At 45.6% G+C, this 24,766-nt stretch overlaps 1 protein-coding gene across 1 annotated transcript in view; it reads left to right on the plus strand.

Moving 5' to 3' along the window:
- Positions 1-21,250, plus strand: part of LOC146812387 (uncharacterized) — a 110,833-nt gene extending 89,583 nt beyond the window's left edge. Inside the window, exons 7-9 of the mRNA XM_085619390.1 lie at positions 11,363-11,500; positions 19,458-19,645; positions 21,077-21,250. Of these exons, the coding sequence (XP_085475516.1) occupies positions 11,363-11,500; positions 19,458-19,612 (293 nt within the window). The 3' untranslated portion in view covers positions 19,613-19,645; positions 21,077-21,250. The remainder of the gene's footprint in view (positions 1-11,362; positions 11,501-19,457; positions 19,646-21,076) is intronic.
- The last annotated feature ends 3,516 nt before the right edge of the window (positions 21,251-24,766 follow it).

Raw genomic sequence — 24,766 nt, forward strand, 5'->3', positions numbered from 1 at the left:
CCTCTCCTCCAGTCTCCTAGGTATCAGCCTTTCTCCGTGCTCTGCTTTCACATAAATTGTTTGAAGTCTTTTCTTTACAATATTTTTGAGAAAACTTGTTTTCTTGTTACTTTCACTTTCCTTTGGCATGTGTTGATATCTTGGTCATTCACTATGTCAAGTGGTGGGGGGTGAACACGTCTTTTCATAGGCGTAGCATCGCATTCTTTCTTGTTTACTTTTGGACTCTGCAGTCCATCTCCTGCTCTTTCGTTTTGCTTTTCCATGCCCCCACCTCACTGTCGTTGGTGATCCCTCACTTTCTTCACCCACCCTCCTCTGCACCTCCCTTATAGTCTCTAGCTTGGCATTTTTATTTCACCAGCCAAAGTTGTCTTGCGGTTTTCCACGTAACGGGTGCAAGAAATACTGATGCTGGTCTCCGCAGGTTTTAGCGCATATTACATGCTAAGCTGGTGATGCTGCAAGAAGATCTGCCTCAGAAATGCCTGTGCTAACCTAGAAACAAGGAAACCCTACTCACAAGGAGCCTGGGTGAAAGTTTACAAACGGAAACAATGGCTCATGTGGATTAATGCTCAATAATATGATTTTTGTAAGAAGTCACAATAAATACAAGGGCTAAATGTAACGTCAGAAAGAGAAGTTAGCCTCATACAGAAATGCCTGTGAGCCCATTGCTAGAGCTCTTATCTCCTACACTCTCTGCCTCCCCACTCTCAGACGGAGCTGGGGATATTCTGTTACATTGCTCTGTCTTCAGGCGGACAGAAAGCCTCTTAAGTGCTACTTGCAGATAGATGCACCCAGAGTTATTCAATTTGGACAGTTGTGCTACATTTTCCTTGCTTATTCCTCACCTCACATAAATCATCATACAAATATTCTGCAGCATGCTTTCATATTTCTCATACAATTTTGGTGCTGTTTCTGATGACAGTCAGTCCTCATCAGAAGCGTTGTTCACATAAAATGGACGCAATATGCAACCTGTGCTGCATTTAAGATGGGAAGAGGCCAATAAACTAATTTGTGCCCGCCGTTAATCCAAGACAGTCTTAGTTAAGTTATGAAAGCAGAGCTTCTCTAGTAGAACTATTGTGTGACAGGAGCGACCTGCATGTGTGGTTCACTGTTAAGCATCTTATCTTAACTGAATATACAAACTTGCTTTTTATATAGCTCCTTAAGCTTTAGGTGTGCCTTTGTAGCACTGTAAATTAAAAGTGTAAGGAGAAGATAGATACATGACTTATTTTTGTTCACCTGTGATGTATACTGTACTTTATAAAGGGGTGGAGTTGTTGCAAGTGGTCTTCAAAGTACTGGCACCCTTTGGGTTTGAGGCAAGGGTGCCAATATATGTCGGGGAGGGGTGGTAAGGGGCAGAGGCTGCGTCACTAGCAAGACTGAAATGAAAGTGAAAACACTCGTACAAATTTACAGAGTGAATTGATAGTCTCCAGGAGCTTGACCGAGGCTGCACCCATTTCACGTGTACTTATCGGGTGCATCTTTATTTCCTTGGTCCTACACCCTTTATCTAATGTCCCCGCTTTACAGTAACACCAGTAACAGCACAATCTGAAAGAAACAGTTAGTTATAAATTCCTTACCTTAGACTTACCCACAGGTGTCAGACTGGATCCGGAAAGTTTTTCGTCAGCAGTACCCCAGCGCGTCGAAAGGTGGCGTCGGTCGGCTCCGAATTCGTCGTTGGCATCGTGGTCGCCGGGATGACGTTGCGGTAGCTACTTAAATGCCGCCCTAGTGCGCTGACATCAGTTCTTTCTTTTTCTGCGCCAGCCAGCACAGATCCGGGGAGAGCGGTACCTCCAGTCACTTTTTGACTGACTTTTTGTCGCCCTTTGTCAACGTCAATTTTGAGTCTTCAACTCCTGGTGCACATCAGGGATACCCGAATTCAAGGCTTGTGGCTCCTGCAGCCAGCTGATGTCAGTGATGGATCTGCACCACGTGTGCCTGTTTTGCCCGGAGTGTGACCACGACACCAAGTCGTGCTCCGACTGCCGGACCATGAATATGAAGACTTTGCGGAAGCGGTCCCGAAAGCTTCTTGAGGCCCGGCAGTCGGCTCCGCGCCGTTCGAGATCCCTGTCACGTGGGAGGTGGAGGGACCAGTCGTGGAGCCACCCCACCAGTCTTCTTCAAAGTCTTTGCACTCCTCAGGTAAGTCGGAGCACAAGAAGAAGTCGAAGAAGCACCGTCGCTCTTCGACTTCTCCCCGACGGTCTGCCGATGCGACGAGGGATGCGGCTGCTGCCCCTCACACAGCTCCGCATACAGAGCCCCAAGGGTCAACTCCGAGTTTCCCTCCCTTTCCAGGACCCAGAGAGAACCTGCCCAGCTTCATATATTTTACAAAGCGATGCATGCCATCTTTTGGCAGCCCGACTCCGCCGATGAGCCTTTGGGCCCCCCGGTCTCAGCTCGGGGCCAAGGGCCTTTGACACCAGCGGCTTCAGCCCCGGCACCGCAGGGCCCCTTTGGATCCAGGCCTGGATCGAGATCGATGCCAGTCGACCTGATTACACCTCCCCCGGCGCCGATTCCACCGGCTCCATGTCCACAGCCGACACCAGTTGTGTCCCCAGCCGCCGTCGACCCTGGCCTCCACCCAGATGTAGACACGGAGTTGGACAGGCATCGTCCGACACCGGATCCGGCGTCGACGGGTACTTTTGTGCCTCTCTTCTACCCTGGCTCTTTGAGACCCGATTGGCAGCCAGAGGAGGGTGAGGAGGACTGGGAGGGGTCTGGAGACCCTTTGGCAGACCAGCTAGGTTACGAACCGGACTGGCGAGAGGAACTGGGGGAAGCCAGTGGTCTGAATACCTCACCAGACCATGTTGTCTCCTCCTACCGTGGCTACGGAGGAGGGAGCGTCTTACGCCGTGGTGTTGCGTAGGGCAGCTGAGGCTGTCAACCTCGAGCTACCTACAGTGGCAGTCAGGACTAACCTCCTGACAGAGGTGCTTCAAGTGGCAGCGAGCTCTTCGGAGCCCCTGCTAACGTTTAATGAAGCCCACACTGACATCCTTTTGAGACCTGGTCCAGGCCCAACACAGGAGCTCCTGTGGATAGGATGATTGCCCGATGCCACCGCCCGGCCCCGGGCATCCCCACTTTCCTCTCCCAACACCCCACCCCTGAGAGCTTGGTGGTCCAAGCCTCCATATCCAAAGGCGCATTCCCTAACACACAACCTGATAGGGAATCCAAAAAGCTGGACCATCTTGGGAAGAAAATGTTTTCTTCCTCCGCTTGGGACTGTGGTTGGTAAACACTGCCTGTCTTTTGGGCTGTTACACCCACTCCGTGTGGGATACGGTGGCGCAAGTGCTGCCCCAGCGCCTGGAGGAGGCCTAGGCCCTACTCTCCCGTGCAGTTGCCGAAGGGAGAGACACAGTAAAGTTTACCATTCGCTGGCAGGACGATTTCCACGTCGGTAACCCTTCGACGCTACACCTGGCTGAGATCAACTGGCTTTTCTGGGGATGTCCAAGCTACCCTTATGGACATGTCCTTTGATGGCCGTCGCCTGTTCAGCGACAAGGCAGCCAGCACACTAGAGCACTTCAATGACTCATGGGCTACGGCCAAGTCCGTGGGCCTTTCCACCACTCGCCCTGTGCAGTCTGCTTTTCGCCCCTTTCGTGGCTACAGAAGGGGTGCCCGATGATGTCTCTTCCAGGGCCACAGGCCGGAGCAAACTGTTCGGCCCCTGCATGGCCAGGGACCTGGGAACCACTGTCGTGTTTCTGGGAGCCAGCACTGCCCCTCTGCAGCAACCTCCAAACCCTCCTAGTCTGACTTTCCAGGGCCACCAATCGTCAGTGGGTGGCAGGATTTGCCATCACCCCCCTGGGCACCAACACGTCAGACAGGTGGGTTTCTGCAAATAGTCCAAAGGGGCTACTCCCTCCTCTTTGAGACTACCCCCCAGCCATGCCACCTCAGTGCCATCGCATGTCGGAGGATCATCTGGCCCTTCTCCAACAGGAAGTTATGGCTCTCTTGGCTAAGGGAGCCATCAAGCGAGTTCTTGCCCCAGAAGTAGGTCGTGGTTGCTATGCCCACTACTTTCTGGTGCCCAAGAAGGACAAAGGTCGGCGTCCTATCTTGGATCTCAGGAACGTCAACTGCTTCCTCCGGAAGGAGAAGTTCAAAATGTTGATGCTAGCTCAGGTCCTGTCTACCCTTGACCCTGGAGACTGGATGATAGTGTTGGACTTGAAGGATGCCTATTTTCACATCTCCGTCCTGCCGGCCCACAGGCGTTACCTACGGTTCATGGTAGGCCTCAAACATTATCAGTTTACTGCGCTCCCCTTTGGCCTTACAGCACCCGTTGGGTGTTCGCGAAAGGGATGGCGGTGGTCGCAGCTCATCTGCACAGATCAGGGGTTTCAGTCTTCCCCTATCTCGACGACTGGTTGTTGAAGGCGAGCTCGTCCCAAGCTGTCGTCTCCCACCACCAGACTATGGCCAACCTCTTGCATTCACTTGGGTTCTCCATCAACGTGCCGAAGTTGCACCTGACTCCCTCTCAGAAGCTTCTATTCATCGGAGGCATTCTGGACATGACGCAGTTTTGGGTCTATCCTCCCGAACAGCGAGTCTGGGATATTCAGGCTATGATTCCGATCTTTCAGCCTTTATCCCAGTTTCGATCAGGATGACCCTCCAGTTACTGGGCCTGATGGCCTCCTGCATCCTGCGGGTGGACCACGCCAGGTGGCATATGCGGGCTCTGCAGTGGGACCTGACGTTCCAGTGGGCACAACATTAGGGGAACCTGTCCAAATGCATCCAGGTCTCAGAGGGCACTGCATACCAATTGCAGTGGTGGCTAACGACCAGGATTGGGTCAATGGCTGATCCCTCTCCCTTCCCCAACCAGAGTTCACAGTGGTGACCGATGGATCTCTTCTGGGATGGGGTGGCCACATGGGGGAGGTGGAGAACAGAGGCCTCTGGTCTCCAGCGAAGTCCAGGCAGCACATCAACCTTCTGGAGCTTCGGGCAATTCGTCTTGCACTCAAAGCATTCCTTCCCTCTGTCCGGGGAAGAGTGGTGCAGGTGTTCACAGACAACACCACTGTGATATGGTACTGCAACAAACAGGGTGGGGTGGGGTCGTGGACCCAATGTCAGGAGGCTCTCCGTCTCTGGGCATGGCTGGAACATCAGGGCATATCCCTGGTGGTTCAAAATCTGGCAGGTTCGCTGAACGCCAGGGCAGACAAACTCAGCCGCAGGTGCATGATGGATCACGAATGGCATCTTCACTCGGAGGTGGTGCAAGGTCTCTTTCAACATTGGGGAGAGCCTTGGTTAGAAATATTCACCACCGAAGAGAACGCGCAATGTCAGCAATCTGTGCATTGGGATTTCCAAGGCGCCACTCGCTCAGCGACGCTTTAGTCGTGAGTGGAGTTGCAGTCTTCTATACGCCTTTTTCTGCCCAGATTGCTGAAGAAGATTAAGTGAGGACGGGTACAAGTCATTCTTATGGCTCTGGATTGGGCACAAAGAGTCTGGTATCCTGAGCTATTGCACTTGGCCATCGATCCTCCTATCCGACTGCCTCTTCTGGAGGATCTTCTGTCGCAGAAGCAGGGGACGGTCCTCTACCCGAACCTGTCCAGCCTCCACCACCTTGCATAGAGATTGAGCGGGGGCAGTTGACAGCTTTCGACCTTCCTCCCAAAGTCTATGATGTTACCTTGGCAGCCAGGCGTCCCTCCACTAAGACGGTATACGCCTGCAGATGAAACAAATTTGTGGCATGGTGCACAGCAAAGGCTGTGGATCCCCTTTCCGCCCCTCTTTCTGAGGTTCTCTTGTTCCTTCTTTCTTTGGCCCAGCAAGGGCTCTGCTCTGGGCACTCTAAAAGGCTACCTCTCAGCCATTTCAGCCTTTGTTAGGCTTCCTGATCAGCCTTCTCTTTTCAAGTCCCCTGATGTAAATCACTTCCTTAAGGGCATTACTCATCTTTTTCCTCCTGTTCCCTTCCTGATGTCCCAGTGGGAGTTGAATTTTGTTCTTACATATCTTATGTGCGCTCCCTTTGAGCCATTACATAACTGTCCTCTCAGGCTTCTGACTTTGAAAACTGCCTTTCTGGTGGCCATCACCTCTGCGCGCAGGCTGAGTGAGCTCCAAGCTCTATATTCTAAACCTCCTTTTCTGACTGTTCATCCGGACAAGGTTGTCCTTCGAACTCGTCCTTCTTTCCTTCCCAAAGTGGTTACTCCTTTCCATATTGGACAGAACATCACTTTTCCCACCTTCTTTCCGCATCCTTCCAAAGAAGAAGACAGGCTCCACGTCTGGATCCAAAGCGTGGGATTTCCTTTTACTTGGATCACACGAAACAATTCCGGGTGGATGACCAGCTCTTTGTTGGCTACATGGGTGCCAAAAAAGGTCGGGCCGTGCACAAACGGACCATTTCTAGATGGTTGTTTTGTGCATCAAAGCGTGTTATTACTTGGCAAAGAAGGAGCTGCCAGTGGGGTTGCGTGCCCATTCCACCAGGGCAACGGCAGCTACCACTGCTTTGGGACATGAGTCCCCCATAATGACATCTGTCAGGCAGCTACGTGAGCATCGCTGCACACGTTCACAAGACACCACTGCCTGGACAGCCAAGTCCAGAGAGACGGCATCTTTGGCCGTTCTGTTCTCCAGGACTTTCTGGTGTGAACTTGGTTCGCAGACCCACCTCCGGGGTTGGTATTGCTGGGGTATCTATTCTAAGGTAAGGAATCTATAACGGACTGTTTCTTTCAGATGAACAAGTTACTTACCTTCGGTAACGATATATCTGTAAGAAACATAGGTTAGTTATAGATTCCTTACTGCTCCACACATCCTCCCCGTTCTGCGAACTGACTTCTAGGGTTAAGGATTTACTTTCAGGGCCCTAGTTTTGTGCACCAGTGGTCAATGTCTTGCATGGCTCTGCGCTCTGGCGTTGAAAGTCGTGTACAGAACTGACGTCAGCGCGCGAGGGTGGCGTCTAAGTAGCTACCGCGACATCATCCCAGTGATCACCACGACAACGACGAACGCGGAGCCGACCGACACCACCTTTCGACGCGCAGGGGTACTGCTGACGAAAAACATTCCGGATCCAGTCTGACGCCTCGGGGTAATTCTAAGGTAAGGAATCTACAACTAACCTATGTTTCTTACAGATATATTGTTACCGAAGATAAGTAACTTGTTCATATATTGCCTTTCTCAATAAACAATTCATAGCACTTAACAGAGGTTCAGTAACTTAGATTGCACAACTACTCACCAAGCTACAACTTACAACAAAAAACAACTTATTATTAATCACATAGGCGAACTCTATTGCATTTACCAATGCTTGTTTTAGGCTGTATCCTGTACTACATCTGCCTCTTTGGAGCTATAACACTGCTCATGTTTTATTTATTGCCGCTTATTCTTACTCTTCAAAATTAAAAACTTAAAATCAGCTGAATCGCCAGGGCTGACGCAAAACCAGCAAACATATGTCGACCAAAAACACTCACAAGCCAAATCAGGCAGGAGATTCCAGCATGTGAGCCTTACTTTCCAGATCCCAATTGTCTGAAAAAATGAAAAAGGATCTTGTTTATGGCCCGTTTTAGCTTGTGATTGACAGCTGCTGCTAGAAACTGATCGCTAGCCACCCAATAACAGGAAAGCATTAATAGCTCTTGACCAATGATTAGTAGAAGGTATAACCAAGGGAGGAACAACCTTTAAAGAGGCACTGTGACTGATTTCGAGAAAGGCATCGACATTAACATACAGAGAATCAGGTGGGTGCAAGCTACTGATGCAGGGCTGTCTATGCTGGTTGTCTTGGGTCATTGGCTGCAACAACATTGGCTGAAAAATAAGAAAGAAACTGGGGAATCAAAATGAAGTTTTTAAAATTACCAGGAGGCCACCAAGCAGTCTGCTAATGATTACAAGCATTACAGATTGTCCCATCCAATAACCTTACAGTTTGATTACTGACCATTGAATTGTGCGTTTTGTAAAATATTAGTCATCCATGAAGTAAGTGAGTAAGGGGCCGATTCACAGATCTTATCTGAGACCAAATCCTAAACTTACTACTTTTGGTAGTCACAGAAGGCATTTAGTAGTAGTAAAGTTAGGATTTTGTCTTAAGTTTGATTTAAGACAGATTTAAGACAGACCTAAGACAAACTTAAGACGAACTTAGGACAGACTTAAGACAAACTTAAGACAGACTTAGGACAGGCTTAAGACAGACTTAAGACAGACTTATGACAAAATCCTAACTTTACTACTACTCAATGCCTTCTGTGAATACCAAAAGTAGTAAGTTTAGGATTTTGTCTCTGATTACTTCTGTGAATCGGGCCCACTGTTACAAGCATATCTACTTATAGCCCATATGTATAGTTTCCCCTCTCCTCACCCCCCCTCCTACACACAGTGTGAATGTTGATTCCTTGTTCCACAGGGCTGAGAGAACTCTAAGCAATTGAGGTCGAAACACGTCAACAATATCGGGCCAAGAGTGATGGACTGTATAGTTTGAAATAATTGTGTAAGGGCAAATGGACTGATTAGGTGGACCATAGCAATCCTCACTTTGTCCCCTTCTTACATTTTTGTGGAAATTCGAGTTTGGAAATGTTTCCACTTGTACCAAATAAATCCTTTTGATTGGCATCCTAGGCGATATGTTTTTGAATGTATCTTATTATAAGTTGAGTATGTATTATTTCACATGATTTTTGCTTTTTCACTTTTTTGCATTTGGGAGCATGAGTGATCCCTCAATTGGCTTTGTGACTGAATTTTTTATTATTATGCACAGTTAATTAGATTCTTGACTGTGCATTTGACACACTGTACCTTGTCTTATTATTATTGAACCTTAATAAGATAAAGAAAGTGTTGCGATCAATATCGTCTGGGAATTAATGCACCTGGTTTGAATACTTCTGTCTTCACCTCTTTAGTATAAGGCAGCAGGCAAGGCCTTTTTCTAGCTGTTTAGTTTTGGAAAGTTTCCATTTTCTTGTCCCAACCATTTGGTGCCAGCAGACTGTATCCTGAGTCACATGAGTAGGTGTAGCTGGCAGCTGGTCTTTGTGTATTGCTCACAGACACAGACAGTGAAGCAAAGGGGAAAACGTTGGCAGGATGCGCCATCTCTGACTTAATGAGGGGAGGAGCTGTCACGGGGAGGAGTTGTCACCTACCACAAGTGCACATCACAAAGGCTCTGTCTGAGCAACCTCACAAAGGGAATGACACTAGTCTTTTGTAACCCCAGACAAGCTGGGGCCAGGACAGGAAGGCAGGAAATTGCAAACACTTCTCTTAGTTCAAAATGGGCACCAGGTATAAATATTGGAACCTCAGTCCCCAGTCTTAAGCACACTACTGGACCTTTAGAAGACTCAGATGAGCTGTTACGCTGCTCTGCCAGAAGAACTGCTACTCTGCTGCCCTGCTTTCTTCCTGGCTGCCCAGCTGCCCGAATGCCTGAGTGAAAGGACTACAACTTGATCCCAGGACCACCTAATGGCTTGTTGGCTGACTTCCTGATCTGAGCTTTGGGACAGTAAAGGCTCCAACCACCTTGAACCTAGCACCTGGACCCTGTCTGCTGTAAGTCCTACCCCCCCAAATGGTGCCATCCCAGTCTTGGACCCTTGGAAGTGGGCTTGAAGGTGGTTTGTCTGCACAGCTGTCCTGTAAGCAGAACAGACACAGCATGACACGTATCCTCATAATTTCTTTGAAACCGCCGCAGAACGACGCATCCACTGACTCCGGACCTCGTATTGCAGCTCATAGTCATCTATGAATCGCTGCTGCGTGACGCATTTTCAATGCAGGTTTTCGTATAACAAGCCACTCGTCAACAGCATCCTCAACGACAATGCAGGACTCCGCATTGCAGCCCCTCAGTTTCTTCAGAACCGCCGGTGCATGATGCATCCTTGATGCAGGACTTCACATTCCACGCCCCTTGTCAATGGCATCCTCAGAACTGTTGCTGCATTATGCATTCTCGCAACACTCTACAATCCAGGATGCAAGTTACTTTGTTCAGGGGGTGTGCTCCATTGCATTTGGCATGAATTTATAACTTTTACTACTCTGGTCTGACCAGATAACCACAGTGTGCGCTTCTAGTCACTATTTTTACTTAAAAATGTGAAAACGCTTATGTCCGGTTCTATTGATTGAATTATTGTCATTTTGATCTTAAAGAATTTATTACATTTCACTCTTGTTTTTCGAAATTGTTGTGGGATTTTCTTTTTGTTGTGTGTTCTCACCATACTACTGTTTGAAATGTTGCATAAATACTTTTCACATTGCCTCTAAGTTCAGCCTGGCTGCTTTTGTGCCAAGTTCCCAAATGGTTAAGCACGGGTTAATTTGGGGTTTACTTGTGTTTCACCCTCACAGAGATGGTGGTTGCTGCTTGAGTAGGAGTTTACCCCCTCTCAGCCAGTAATCAAATTTCCAACACAACCCAACACAGATTTTGATTTGTAGACCTCACCAGTAGACTTTGCAGCAGGTCATCATAAAAAAAGTAACGTAAGCCTGACACAAAGTCTTTGTAAACCTTGGCCAGTTTGTATAAAGGCAGAATGTTCGAGACCTCAAATTGATAATAAAGTGTGTTATACTCCTAATCTAGACCCAGAGTTAATCTCCTTTTTATTTAGGTTAGGGAAAGATCCACGAAAAGGTCTAGAATGGTCTCTGAAACAGTGTCAAGATAAACTGCTAGATACCCTTGGTCCTCTAGCTAAGATTATGGATATGGCCGAAGAAGCTCATATAAATGGAGGATGGTGGATATTGATCTGCTAAGAGGTTGGAGTCAGAGAGCTATGGTATTTTTGGGGAACGCTAATGCTAGTCTTTTGGCAGAAAGAAGGAAGACTGTTTTAATGAAAATAAACCCTAAAATGGGAGAAATAATCCTTTATTATGCCACTCCTGTCAGCAGCCCTGTTCTATATATAAAGTTACATTTGCATTAATACCAAGATTAGTAGGTGGAGTAATGCAGTAACTGATTTTTGGAATTACTGCAACTTTGCCAAGGTGATCCACATGACAGAAGCAGTAGCCAGAATTATTAGAGTGAAATACGCCACATGATTTATGAACTGCCAACAAACAGATTATTAGAAGTAATGGCTTGGGTTAACATTCTGTAGAAAACTGGATTATTCATTGAAACAAATCATGATGTTCCTCCTATTTTTTTTGATTCTCTCCACTCTCCAGCGTCGTTCAATGAGTTTCCTTTCTTTTACAGAGAGGCCAGGTTTTTGTCCATTCGATCCAAAGTTGTGCTTGCCTAGAACGTTCAAGTGCCAGGGGGACTTGGACTGCCCAGATAACACGAAGTGTTGTGATGTTGACTGCGAACGGCAGTGCGTGCCCCTTCTAAAAGGTGAGAAAACCTCAAACCCTCTGGATACCAAAAAGGGTTTTAATTGGGCAATCAGAACTTTAATGATGAAGCATCCGGGATGTTGTTAATGTGATGGAAGAAGGGAGACAAGGTTGATACAAACTTGGGACAGTGCTAGGAAGGTTGGTGCACGCTTTGGGAATCCGATACTGCGGTGTTGTCAGAACAAAGGGAAATATACAACTACGACAATGGACTGTCGTATAATTACAGCAGTAACAGGTCCTGATGGCACAGGACCTGTTACTGCTGTAATTATCCCGCTGGATCCGCTTCCCGTTCTAGCTCCGTGTTTGTCTACGATCATTTATCACATTGACGAACCTGATATCTGCTGCACCCTCCCCCGATCTGTCGGGTTTCCATGAATCGGTTTGCGTTTTCTTAACGTTCTGCCGGACCGGAAGACGCACTATAGAAATACCGTTTGGGCCTTATTTCAATAGTTTGGGACCCACACAATTATTATGCTGATCGCGGTTGGCCCCCCTAACTCCAGCGCTACTACCGGGCTTTGACTTTGGAGGGTAGTTGATTTAACTACACTTTTGAACTTATGTATCCCCCTTGTCGCTTAGCTATTGCCTCTTCTATATCCCCTTGAAGAGCTGACCTGCAAACAGTTCTGTGGATTGAAAGGCTCTCCCTGTGTCGTCCCACACCTTACATCGTCGTTGCCCTGATGAAGGTGTAGCTTACACCGAAACGTGCGTTGGCTTCTGCCCTCTTGGGCTTATTGAAAGAACGTATCTATCCCATTAAATGGGAATACACAAGCCTATCTGAACTGTCACTTCTTGGAAGCTTTACTCCACTGAGGCGATTTTTAATGTGTTGATAATGATGATATGTACAATATGTCTTATGTGTATCAGTTTTTGTCATAAATATGAATGTGTTGTTTGAATGAGAGTGTGTATGTTCGTGTTTTTGTGTGGGACTGTGTATTTATAGTCTAAAAGAACCATTTGTTATATTACTCATCATTCTAGGAAAGAATATTATCACAACATTGCTGTTTGAATAAAATATGTTTCTTTTATTTTCTTTGTCCTTCTGATTTCTTTGAGCCCACTCCGGCCCGGGGTTTCTCTTTACCCAATGTGACCCAACCTTGGGCGTAACTATATCATTTGTATGTAGACAGTGGGGCCTGTTCTCTCTTTGAAGGTTTCCGTTGTTCCCTTTTCCCCTGTCTACCCATCCTACCCTTAGGGACCCCCCCTCTTTTGAGTAATTTGATGGGAATCCTGCTCAGCTCGGTTTGCCAGGGATGAGAGAACAGTTATCCTTCGATAGGGACACACATCACCTAGTTCGATATCATTTAGACCCCCAGTCCATTGTCGTAGTTGTATAAGTGTAGAGTAGGGGATTAGGACTTGGGCAGGTCTTTAAATATAATTTCCCTTAGACCCTTCTCCTAATTTGTGTTTTTGATGAGAACAAAGGGAAATGTCAATCAAACCCAGTAAAACCATCTGCAGTCTGAAAGTAAATTCAGCTGTAGATGATTCACAAAGGGAACGTTTACTTATGAGTAATTTACACTTTTAGGTAAGTTACTACGTTTTGACTATCCACAAAATCTGAGTGTAAATGTACTCCAAAATGGCCTGGAGGCTCACACTTTTGAGCAATTTACACTTTTGGCAATTTACAAAATCCTAGCATGATCCTGATTCACAAAAGTAAACTTACTGTTTTTTTAGTATCCACAAACTGCAAGTTTAATTTTGCTAATAGTAATTTTATGAATGTGAAGACACAGCACATAACAAATGGGCTTTTAGAGCAAAGGTGCAGTGTGAGGGAAGCCAGGCCCCATAGGAACATCCCACTGTTCTGTCCATGTGGTACATGGTTTCTCACTCTCCTTGACCACCCATTTTGAGAGGTAGCGTAAGTGTGCAGCTCTATAATAATTCAGCACGTTAGGGCATGTCAAACTGCCGTTGTCCCTTGGTAGCATTAGGAGTAGTGCGGAAACAAGTGATCTCTTGTCTATTCATCTGAAGGGTAGGAGTCTAGTTCGAAGCAATAAGATGTCAGTGGTGAGGATGGGTGCAGAAAGTGACAGTAATAGGTATGCGAGCCTTGGTAAGGTGTTTATCTTTACATCTTTGTACAACATTAATGTGTCCTAGACAGGAAAGGCAAAGAGACTGCAATCTCCGGACAGTTTCTAGGATCTGTGGTGGTATTATGGTTAGTTGTCTTTAGTCCAACCTTCAAGTTTAGGGGTATTGTTAAGGCCCAAGTAATGGATACTGTGTGGTGCTCAGTAAAATAGAGCTAGTGCCTGCAAGAGAGGGCCATCCCAGGAAGGGATCATCAGATTGAGTATGTGTGATTTCGTTATGTTGATTTTGAAACCTGAGACTTGCTCAAATTCCTCCAAGACAGATAACGATTCGGAAGAGTTGGAAAGAGTAAAGAGATGCCCTCATCAAAAAAGTGAATTTTGCAAGGTCTGCACCCGAAGGGGAGCCCTCTCACCAGGGGCCATTCCTATATTTTAATAGCAAGACGCTCCACTATTAGAGCTAAGAGCAAGGGTGATAAAGGGCAGCTATGTCTTGTTCCACCATTTAGTGTGAGAGGTTGCATGGGCTTGACGTTAACCCTAATAACTGCTGTTGGGGTAAAATATGCTGCCATGTTTTTGTCTTTCATCTTTGGGCCAAGGTGGATTTTCTCCACGACTGCTTCCCCGAAGGCCCAGCTTATTCAGTCAAATGCTTTCTCTGCATCTAGTAAAAAGGATCATCACTGGGATGTTCAATTTGTGAACATGATCCACTAGGTGGGCTAGTTCCCTGTTCTCGATGGCACCGTGGCGCAGACTCATAAATTCGACATGGTCAGGATCGATCAGTCAGCGAGTAGAGGGTCCAATTTTATGGCCAGTATTTTAGTGTATAGCTTGCCGACTATATGTAAAAGAACTATGGGAAGGAAAGACAAGCAAATTTGCCCGGTTTTGAAATGAGTACAATCTCAGTCTCCCATATTGTGGGAGTAATGTTGGAGCAGAAGGTGAAAGAGTTTAAGAGCGCTAAGAGGTGGTTTTAAAAGAGTGGGTGACAGGCCTTGTCGAAAGAGGGCGGGCGACGATCTGGTCACAGGGCTTTACCCAGATGCATGGCCTAGAGGGCCAGTCATAGCTCAGTAGAGTCAATTAGCTTTTCCAGTATTTCCCTATGGCAGTCCACAATGGGCTCCTAGTCACAAACCATAAGGTAGACTCAGATTGCTGCTACATCCTCTGTTGTACTAGTGTAAGGCTGCTGATAGAAATCTCGAAAGACTTGTTGTTTGACTTCCTCTGAGATGGCCTAGGATGTAGGGCCTGTGTAGGTATGGGCTATGTGGAGCTTAGACCTTTAGAGTCGCAGTTTACATGCCAGTAGTCACCCTTGTCATAATATCTCAGTTTGAGGACCAGTAAAGACCGTTTTGCTTAGTGTGTTTTATGCATTTAGAGTAGAGTCTAGGATGGCTAGTTGTCTAAGACCGCATTTTGAAGGTTCTTGATTTTGTCTTCGGTCAAGTGCTAGAATAGCAGCAGTGAGGGGTTGTTTGTACAAACACAATTCTGTCACTGTGGGGATTGCCACATTGGAAATCGCACCCTGTTTAGAGGCCTTAAATGCGGCCTAAAGAGTGTGGGGGGAGGTGTCAGGAAGGGCGTTGAGTTGGAAGTATCTGGTGATTGCCTGAGGGATGATGTGCTTATCCACGGGATCCCTGAGGATATGAGGGAGGAGGCACCAGTGTAGGTTGTCCCAATCTAGCCTGGTCCTCCTCAACATGTGAGAGTGATATGTGCGTGGTTGTAGATGGAAATGTCTGAGATGGAGATCATATCAATGGTGCGTAGGAGAGCATGGACAGTGAACTGATAGTCAATGAGGGAATAGCATGTGTAGACATGAGAATAAAACAAGAACTCCTGAATGTCAGCGTGGCAGTAGCGCCAGGTGTCAACAAGTCCCAACTCCAAGATTTCCTTTTTCAATAAAGCTGACATCACTCCCGCCCCCTGGCATGCCTTATGGCTCCTGTTTATTTGAGGGACCCAAACCAGGTTGAGACCCCCCACTGCTATGATGTCTCACTGTGCTTTCCCCAGCTAGCCCCTCATCACTTGTGTAAGGAATATATCTTGCCCTACAATTGTGTTGAGTATTAAGTATCTACCCTAAGGATCTTTCATGATGGTACAGGATTAAAGGCATGCTTTAAACAGTATAGCAACTCCACCTGATTTGGAGGGTGCTGCGGCACAAAATTGGTGGGTATTTTAATTGTGCTTCATATAATGTTGATCATATTTCAAGAGATGAGTTTCTTAGAGAATGAGGATGTTAGAATAATTTTGAATTACATATTTCTATATCTGTCAATGTTCATTGGATGAATTGGGGCCCTACACATTGAAGGAGAGTAGAGTGCAAGAGTTAGGATCCCTCATAACAGTATGGGTGCTGGGAAATACTAATTAAGATGTGGCAGGGCAGGAGGTCTAGGGTGGGGTATGATAGACTTCCAAGGGTCAGGAAGAAAGAAAGAAAGAAAGAAAGAAAGAAAGAAAGAAAAAAGAAAGAAAGAAAGAAAGAAAGAAAGAAAGAAAGAAAGAAAGAAAGAAAGAAAATAACAATAAGATCAACAGGAAAATATTTGAGTGACCGACGGGCCCGGTCTCATTCCTCTACTTTCTCCAGAATGGGAAATCCAAGACCATCTCCCATATAGAGGTGTGACTCTCTCCTTGCGGGGAGTAAAAGGGGTAGGTCCCTGTTGCACAAGAATTCTCTTTGTTTAGAATATGCCACAAAAAGTAGGTACTAGATTGTGAGGAAGGTGCTGTAGACGAGAACCGGGCATCAGCCTCTCAACACTGGGTGTGGGCTAAAAACCAATGATCATGAAGTTAGAGCTGGGATACAGAGAGAAGTAGTTCTGTGCATCAGTGACTGAGGTGGAGAGAAAAGAGAGAGGTTGCGGCACCTGGGTGCTGTGATGGAGCCTACAAGGGGGTAGAGGGGAGCCCAATAAATACAGGCCTCCTTGGAATATTAATGGGGAAGGGGAGACATTGTGGAATAGTTGGCTTCACCTCATTGATGTCCTAAAACTAAGTAGGATCCTCTGTACACTGCATCTCCTTGTCCTCCCCTCCTGGATCTACAGGCTTATAGCTCCACTAGCACTGTGCTCTGAGCCTGCAGTAGAGTCCGAGTGTGGATGGCGTAAAGAGAAAAGGCCTTCTTCTGGGCACTCCGTCCTAGGCAGGGTGGCGCAGTATGCAGGGTCTAGGGGGGGCCTGAGATCCTTCAAGCAAGTCTTCTTTAAATTTGGAGGCCCCCTGCTAGTCTAGAGGAGCTGTGGAAAACAGTCAGTGAGTCAACAAATGGGTCTTTGGGTTTTATGATGCCAAAAGTCCCTTAAAAGCATTATGTAAGGAAGTGTGATATGAAACTGAGCAAAGAGATTCCGCAATTTATTCACCTTTTGTTCTGTGTACTGCCAAGATTTCATTCGAACCAGGAATTGCACTCTGCAGCATTTAAGGGCCCATTAGAGTGGCAGGGCCTCATGCCAGGCAAGATCCATAGAGTCCTTGTCTGCTGCAATGCCCATGATCTCACAAGTCTCTGATAGAGAGTTTGTGGCCCATTGTGTGTCTTACTATATAAACATGATGCAATACTGGTGGGCCTTTTGTACCTTCCTCTTTTGTCTTTCATAAATTTGCTAAGCTGTCTGAACAAGTGCCATTTCTGGAGTAGGATCCGTCAGTGGCCATGGTACAATTGAATTTCTGCACCATAGGATATATTCCTTCTTTTGCTTGCACTTTCCATAGTGAGTTATTTTTCTTCATAAAACTTGAGGTGAGCAACCATATCAGAAGGCCTCTTTTCTCAGTGGATACAGGAGTGGTTCTGTGAACTTTATCAACCCATTGTGGATGACTTCCTGTTTTTCCGAACATCGCATCAAAGAGCTCTTACAAGTTCTTCTCTATGTCTCACCCTTCTGCCCACTTTGGTTCCCCCTGATGTGAGTATCGTTTCAACTAGAGCATTTCTCTTCTTGATTCTCTTGGAGGATGATGACTTGCTTGTCACGCCAGAGGATCTCACCTTGTATACTTCAAGTTGCAGTGGTTTTTCATCCATAGTCTATTGGAGGGCATAGACCTAATTATCTACCTTGGAGACCTCCTTTCCCATCTCTTTAGGACTCTGCTGTATGTGTTCTTTTATTGAGCCTATCTCTCCTTTCATATCCTGGAAGATTGTTTGACACAGCTTTTGGTTATTTTCTTCATCTCGATCTTTTATGTGTGTCTTGGGTTCGGGGCTGTCACACTAACCTTGTTTTGCTTGGCTGACATCTCACTCCTCTTTTTTAGAGTATGCCTTTAATATGGTGTTCTCTATTTTTCACCATACCCAAAGCAGAGGGTCCTTACGCCCATTACATCAGTGCAATCCCCCAGCTTTCTCCTGTACTCTTGTCATCTCATAAGGCAGTGCCCTGACATGTCAAGTTTAGAACACAGGGCTCACCCACGAGTGAGAAGCCTGAGTCTTCCTACCCACACAAAGTATTCACCAGTCGTTTACTTGTGGCTGACTGTGTCCACCCCAGGGGCTGTACCAATGGCTGTATGTGATGGGCAGGTGTTCATTCTTCAGGCACTCTATGTACACAGCTACCAGCCTCCGAGGACTGATACACCATAACTGGCCTGTCTCTTCTCTAGTGCAATGCACCATTACCTGCATGTTCTCTGGTGTTGGGGCAAGCCACTCCACAGTACAGTGCTCACCCTGCATGACCAGCTTCCTTGTGTTCAAAGTATTGTGTGGCAGGTATCCTTTTTGTTGTTGTTTCCTCACTATTATATTGCACTCTGGCACCAGCCATATCTCTGCCCACCTCCCGCATCTATGGCCTAGTGTATTCACCAGCCACATCACCAGAAGACTTCAGAGCTCACTCAGGTGATTAGGGTCTTTGGGTCCTGACTCACAGGCACATTTGGATCCTTGGGGGAGGCAGGCATCCTCCCTCCAGAAGTGCAGGTCCTCCATTTTGCTCCATCAACGCTGGACCTGGCCCCTCTAGGTGATGCCCACAACTCATGCCTCTTTCCTAGCAAATGCTTTCGCTAACAGACACCGTAGTGGGCTCTCTGTATGCCTGCATACATCCAAGTCTCCTCTAGCCACACAACCCAGTGGGACTTTCCATCCATCTGTTGTGCTTGAACAGTGCCTCATCACCACTCACCTCACTGCTAAGCTTCTGCTTAACAAGCGGATCACACCTCCTCTGTCAGCCCCTTAATCTGCGGTCCCTAAAAATTCTGAGGGTGCAGAAGTGAAATCCGTTGATTAAGGCATGGTTTTGGAGGTTGTCTAACTGCTTTTCCCTCTTCTCGTGTCCGCCAACAACTCCACTGGTTTTCTAAGCTTCAAGTATCATTTAGGGAGAGTCAGGATCAGGCTGACCAAATGCTTATTACTCTACAGTTGATGTCGAGAACTCTTATTATTGGTATGTTGCCATCTTGGGCTAAGCTCCACGCCCTGGTTTGATTTTAATCATGTGATGTTGATCAGAGCCTCACTCCTCTGCGATTCCAATCTTAGGATAAAAGGAAGATCTTTTGTCTGTGATGTAGGATTTGATAAAATTGAAGTAGCTGTTCTATAATGCGCCTATCTATCTGTTATATAATGTTGATCGCCAAAGCATGTTTCTTGCCTCTTTTAACTATGATTATTTGGTTTCAGGTGAGGTAAGTATCTAATATATGATTTGGGATCTATGGGTGATTTAAAATGATATAACCATTGATGTCTACTTTGTGTAGCAGTATAGCACTGACCATTCTAACATTCTCACCTCTTTACAGAAAAGCCTGGTACATGTCCACAGGTAAACACTACATGTCAAGCGGTGACTGGCTCACCAACCCCCAACTGCACCAGCGATTACCATTGCACTGACAATCTAAAGTGCTGCACGGTTGACTGCGCCCAAAAGTGCATCCTGCCGAAGTTGTTGTAGTGAGATCCTGGAAATGGATCCGAAGATTTAAGGGTAAGTTAGAATTGATGGACAGCATGAGGAAATGGAAATAATATTATGGAGAAGAGATCTGGCTGTTGGGTAGATAGGTAGCATTAAAGAACAGACATGGAGATATTCTGTGTAATAGGAATAACCAGGCACTAGGCACCCAAATTAGACGTTTGACAGAAAATAAGCGAGTAAAGAAAATAGACGAGTTAAGAAATGTGGTCTTAGAAAACCAAGGCCTCAGCATACTATGGGTAAAAGGACTTGATATATTTTCATGCAATGGTCAGAGAGTGTGGAGAATAATGGGTGAAATATAGATAAGCGGACAGCTTGTAGATATAGAAACCTGTCACATGATGACGTTACATGATGAAGTGACAGCTCTCGAGACTTGGGATGCACAGGCTCAGGATGAAAGTGATTTGCCAACTGACAAAAAAGATGATTTCAGGGATGCTAGATTCTATGCAGGGACTGGAGTTTCAAATTAGGTATCCAACTGTGTAGGCCAGATTTCTCTCTGTAGTACTAATTTGTAACCCGGGGCGTAGTTCGCGAAGTAGCGCTACGCGAAGCTACGCAAAATGCACTTCGCACTACGCGAGCTACGCGTAGCACTTCACGAACTGCGTAGTACCCTGTTCGCACTGTGCAAGATGCCATTTTCAATGATTGCACTATGCGGACAAGCATCCGGCACTGTGCAATCATTGAAAACGGCATCTTGCAAAGTGCGAGCTGTAGTTTTCTGCCGCTCAAGTAGATTTTTACTCGAGCGGCAGCTTTCTCAACGCGGACTGGTAGTTTCTCATCATGAGCGGTCGCGAACATACGCGACCACTCAAAATGAGAAACCTGACCTCCCCGCGTTGAGAATCTCGCCGGGAGGTTTATTTTCCACGCTCGCAATCGCCAACTTGATGATGCTGATTGCAAACGAGGAAAAAGTCCCGCCGTGATGTCATTTTGCTTGCTCGCGGTCGACAACTTGATGTTGAGGACCGCGAGCAAGCAAAAAATGACCGCTGCACTACGCAACGCTGAGCTACGCGTGTTTGCACTGTGCTACGTGCAATTCGCGTAGTGCGAAGTAGCGCAAACTTCGCAAACTACGCGAGCGTCGCGTAGTGCTTTGCCCAGGCTTACTAATTTGTCATAAAAAATGCATTTTTATTGAGGAGTCAATTCAGTTACTCTAAGTGATGTAATAAAATGTTGATTTAAAGTATTGTACAAGACTGATATATAAGAGTGAATTAGGATGTTAGCACCACTTGGCTTGAGAGAAGAATTATTAGTGCCCCTAAAAATCCTCAGTCCTAGGTATATGAGATCCTGCCTAGCAGATAACTCCGGTCTCAGCAGTGTCATTCCTTGTGGCCACTATAAATGCTTTGATCATTGATCAAACTGTATGATCTTTAGTTCTGATTTCTTTTTTTTTTACAGTTTGAAGACTCTTTGCCTTTGTTACGCGTAAGCAATCTTGATATCTGAATGCAGAAATGGAGTCCTACATAGAGATGCTGCCCATGTTGATCTTCTTTGTGTGTTCTCACTCCTTTGTTTTGTTCTCACTCAATGTATCCCCATACTTTTTAATAAAATCACTTTCTTTCAGTAGAGTAATCTGTTGTGATTATTTTTGGGAGGAGAGAGAAGGAGCTGCCTCTTACACCAAACACTTGTAGTACAAGGTACTAATTGTTCAGGTAAAAAGCATCTTTAATATATGTTTAACATTTTCCTCCATTGCCTCCTTTGCATTTTTTTTTTAGATGTTGGGTGAGTGAGATTTCCTGGCCTCATCATTGCTGTGAACCAGGCAAGACAACATTGAGGGACATGAGTCACAGACACGCTTTATGGTTGACAAACATTTTACTTTTTCATTGCGGCAGGGCAGAATTCACAAAATCATATCCTTATTCTGATCTTATTTCATTAGTAAAACCCCTAGTCATCTACAATAAAACCTCTGCTCTATATCCCTCCTCAAAACCCAACCCACATGGCTGTAACACCTCCTTACCCCCTTCAGTGCCCGAGTTCTCCTGTGACCTATCACATTTTGGACCTACCAAGGTTCTTTATGTACCACAGAACTTCCATTGACCCACTGATCATTTCCACATCTACCATTGCTCTAAAAAGTCTACTCGCTCACTTGACCAGAGAGCCACATCTCAAAATCCTTTTTGCACATTGTTAATTCCCCTATAAACTTAACATTGAACAAAGTTGTACACAGTTTTCGTTCTGTTGGCTATTTAAACAGTCACTCAAAGACACCATCTCCAGATGGTATAATTTCTGGCTTTCCAATAACAGTGTACAAATTCCACTTTCGAGTCAGAAAGGCAAACCTTGAATTCAAAATTCACTTGGGATACCTGCGAGGGAACCGGTTTGAACAGAAACTGTGGGGCTGATTCACAGAACTAACTTAAGACAAAATCCTAAACTTACTACTTTTGGTATTCACAGAAGGCATTTAGTAGTAGTAAAGTTAGGATTTTGTCTTAAGTTTGACTTAAGACAAACTTAAGACAAACTTAAGAAAGACTTAAGAAAGACTTAAGAAAGGCTTAAGACAGACTTAAGACAAACTTAAGACAGACTTAAGACAGACTTAAGACAAATTTAAGACAAAATCCTAACTTAAGTCTGTCTTACGTCTGTTTTACGTCTGTCTTACGTCTGTCTTAAGTCTGTCTTAAGTCTGTCTTAAGTCTGTATTAAGTCAAACTTAAGTTAAACTTAAGTCAAACTTAAGACAAAATCCTAACTTTACTACTACTAATCGCCTTCTTTGAATACCAAAAGTAGTAAGTTTAGGATTTTGTCTTAAATTCGTTCTGTGAATAGGGCCCTGTCTTTCTCAAAACAATTTCATATCCAACATGTCCTCTGAAAGTAAACTTTCTGCTTGTACCAGTTCCCTGCAGCAAAAAACCTGTGCAAACTTTTACACCAGCATAACGTCCAACATTTTTAAGCAGAAGGAGGTTGGGAGCACATAGCCTTACATCCCAGCACTCAATTTGCCACTATGCATCATAGTAAATGCAGTGAATGATGACACTTACTTCAGTAGTAGTCTAGATTTTAAAGTAGCAAGTTGTATTGGGGCTGCTGGACATGCTGCCCAAAGTCTTCTCAGGTCTGTGTATCACTCACTGGGCGCAGGTACATCAACACAAGCTTGTCAGCTCAGTAGCTCAAGGGAGCCTTTCCGAACGGAAGGAGGGTGGGAGCACACTGCCCTACATCCCAGAACTCAATTTGCCCCAATGCATCATGGTAAATGCAGTGCACGATAACACTTACTTTAGTAGTAGTCTTTACTTTCTTACCCTGGTCGGTGCAGCCTGAGCTGTTTAACTCTAGATAAGTGTTTCTTGATTCATTCCTTCATCCGTAGAGAGCAGCAAGTACTGTTGGTGGTGCTGAAAATGCTGCCCAAAGTCTTCTCAAGTCTCAGTACCACTCACTGTGCGCAGGTGCATTAAACATACTCTGTCAGCTCAGTAGCTCAAGGAAGCCTTTCCAAACAGAAGGAGGGTGAGGGCACACTGCCTTACATCCCAGAACTCAATTTTCCCCAATGCATCATGGTAAATGCAATGCATGATAACACTTTTTTCAGAAGTAGTCCCTTGAGCCAATGAGCTGACATGCTCACCTGGTATGCACCTGTGTGCCTGTGGAGTGGCACTGTGACCTTTAAATACTTTGGCAGCATTTCAGCATTCCCATATGACTTTTCTCTGCTCTCTACAATTACTGGTGTGTGCTGATGCAGGGCCAAACCCAGAAACATGTGTCTAGAGAACGGGTCTACCGGCACCAATTTTGGTGAAAAACTACAGCAACTTTGAAGTAAGCATACTGCATTTACCAGAAAGCAATTGGGTGAACTTCGCTGGGAAGATAGGCTTTGCGCTCCCTCTCCTTTGCCTTTCACTTTCAACATTTGACATAATTTGCATAATGCATAATTGTATGAATTATGCAAATTGCATGAGCGTAACAAAAATGTTTACTTTCGCTTATACCCTAGCTGTGTTTACTTTCACAAATCTGTATAAGAATCCCCTTACATTAATCTCAGTTTTAGAAAATAAAGATAAACCCTATCTATATCAGAAAATTGTACAGGGAGTGCTATACTTTTCCTGGACCCTGATCAGAGATTTGCTTTGCAGTACACTACAACTCACATAAAGGAGCAAATAATGTGACCCATTACCTAAATACATAAAGAACATTGCATTCTCTACACCAAACCTGCATTCTGTTTAGTTGATAAAAAAAGCATTTGAAGTTCTGGCCAAGATAGGGGTGTGCCAACATACTGAGCCCACAGTGCCAAACCCTGACCCCAGGTAGCTCTGATGCCATTTGGCAACAAAGGCAAATAAAATCAATCATGGCTAGTGTCCGTGACCCCAGGGCAGTGAAAAGGATTGCTTCTGGGTAGAAATCATGATGAGGCATGGAACATCGCCATAGATCATTTCCACGCCCCGATGGCAGCAGCTAGCGGAGTAGCACAGTTCTGAAGAAGAGAAACACAGTAGTGTGGCGGCATGTAAACAAATAGCGTAGCCTCTGGCCCAAAATGGCTGCCTGTAAGTCCAATCCTAGTAAACCAAGTGGAAGGGCACCATAATACTAGAATGCCTTTGTGACCAGGAAGCTCCTGAGTGGTGCCAAACCAGAGTAAACATGAATAAGCATGCCAGAGGTCAAACTACACCCATTCCAGAAGATGACTTGAGAGACTGACTAGTGGAGTTCAAGCCAGGCCTTGGGAAATCCCTTTTAGGAGGGCCCAGCTACCCTGCAGACAAAAATAAGGAACAACATCACAGGCATGAAAAGTGACATACATCCCCAGAACCAGAGAATCGAGTGACATCTAAAGGGGTATAGGACCAATTTTAATATCCCTTCATTCAGTTGGTAATATCCTGTGCGACAATCTCTGTGTGCATCTGACAGCTGTGTACCATCTCCATTTCCAAAGAATCAAAATTTAAATTGGCCAATATGTAACCATCATTCTGTGTCCAGATCTCTCAGTCATGCAGTTGGAATGTGTTCCATATAATCTCCCTAACAGGGAGGGTGGTA

This window comes from Triturus cristatus, chromosome 7 (assembly GCF_964204655.1).
Source record: "Triturus cristatus chromosome 7, aTriCri1.1, whole genome shotgun sequence".
Lineage (NCBI taxonomy): Eukaryota > Metazoa > Chordata > Amphibia > Caudata > Salamandridae > Triturus > Triturus cristatus.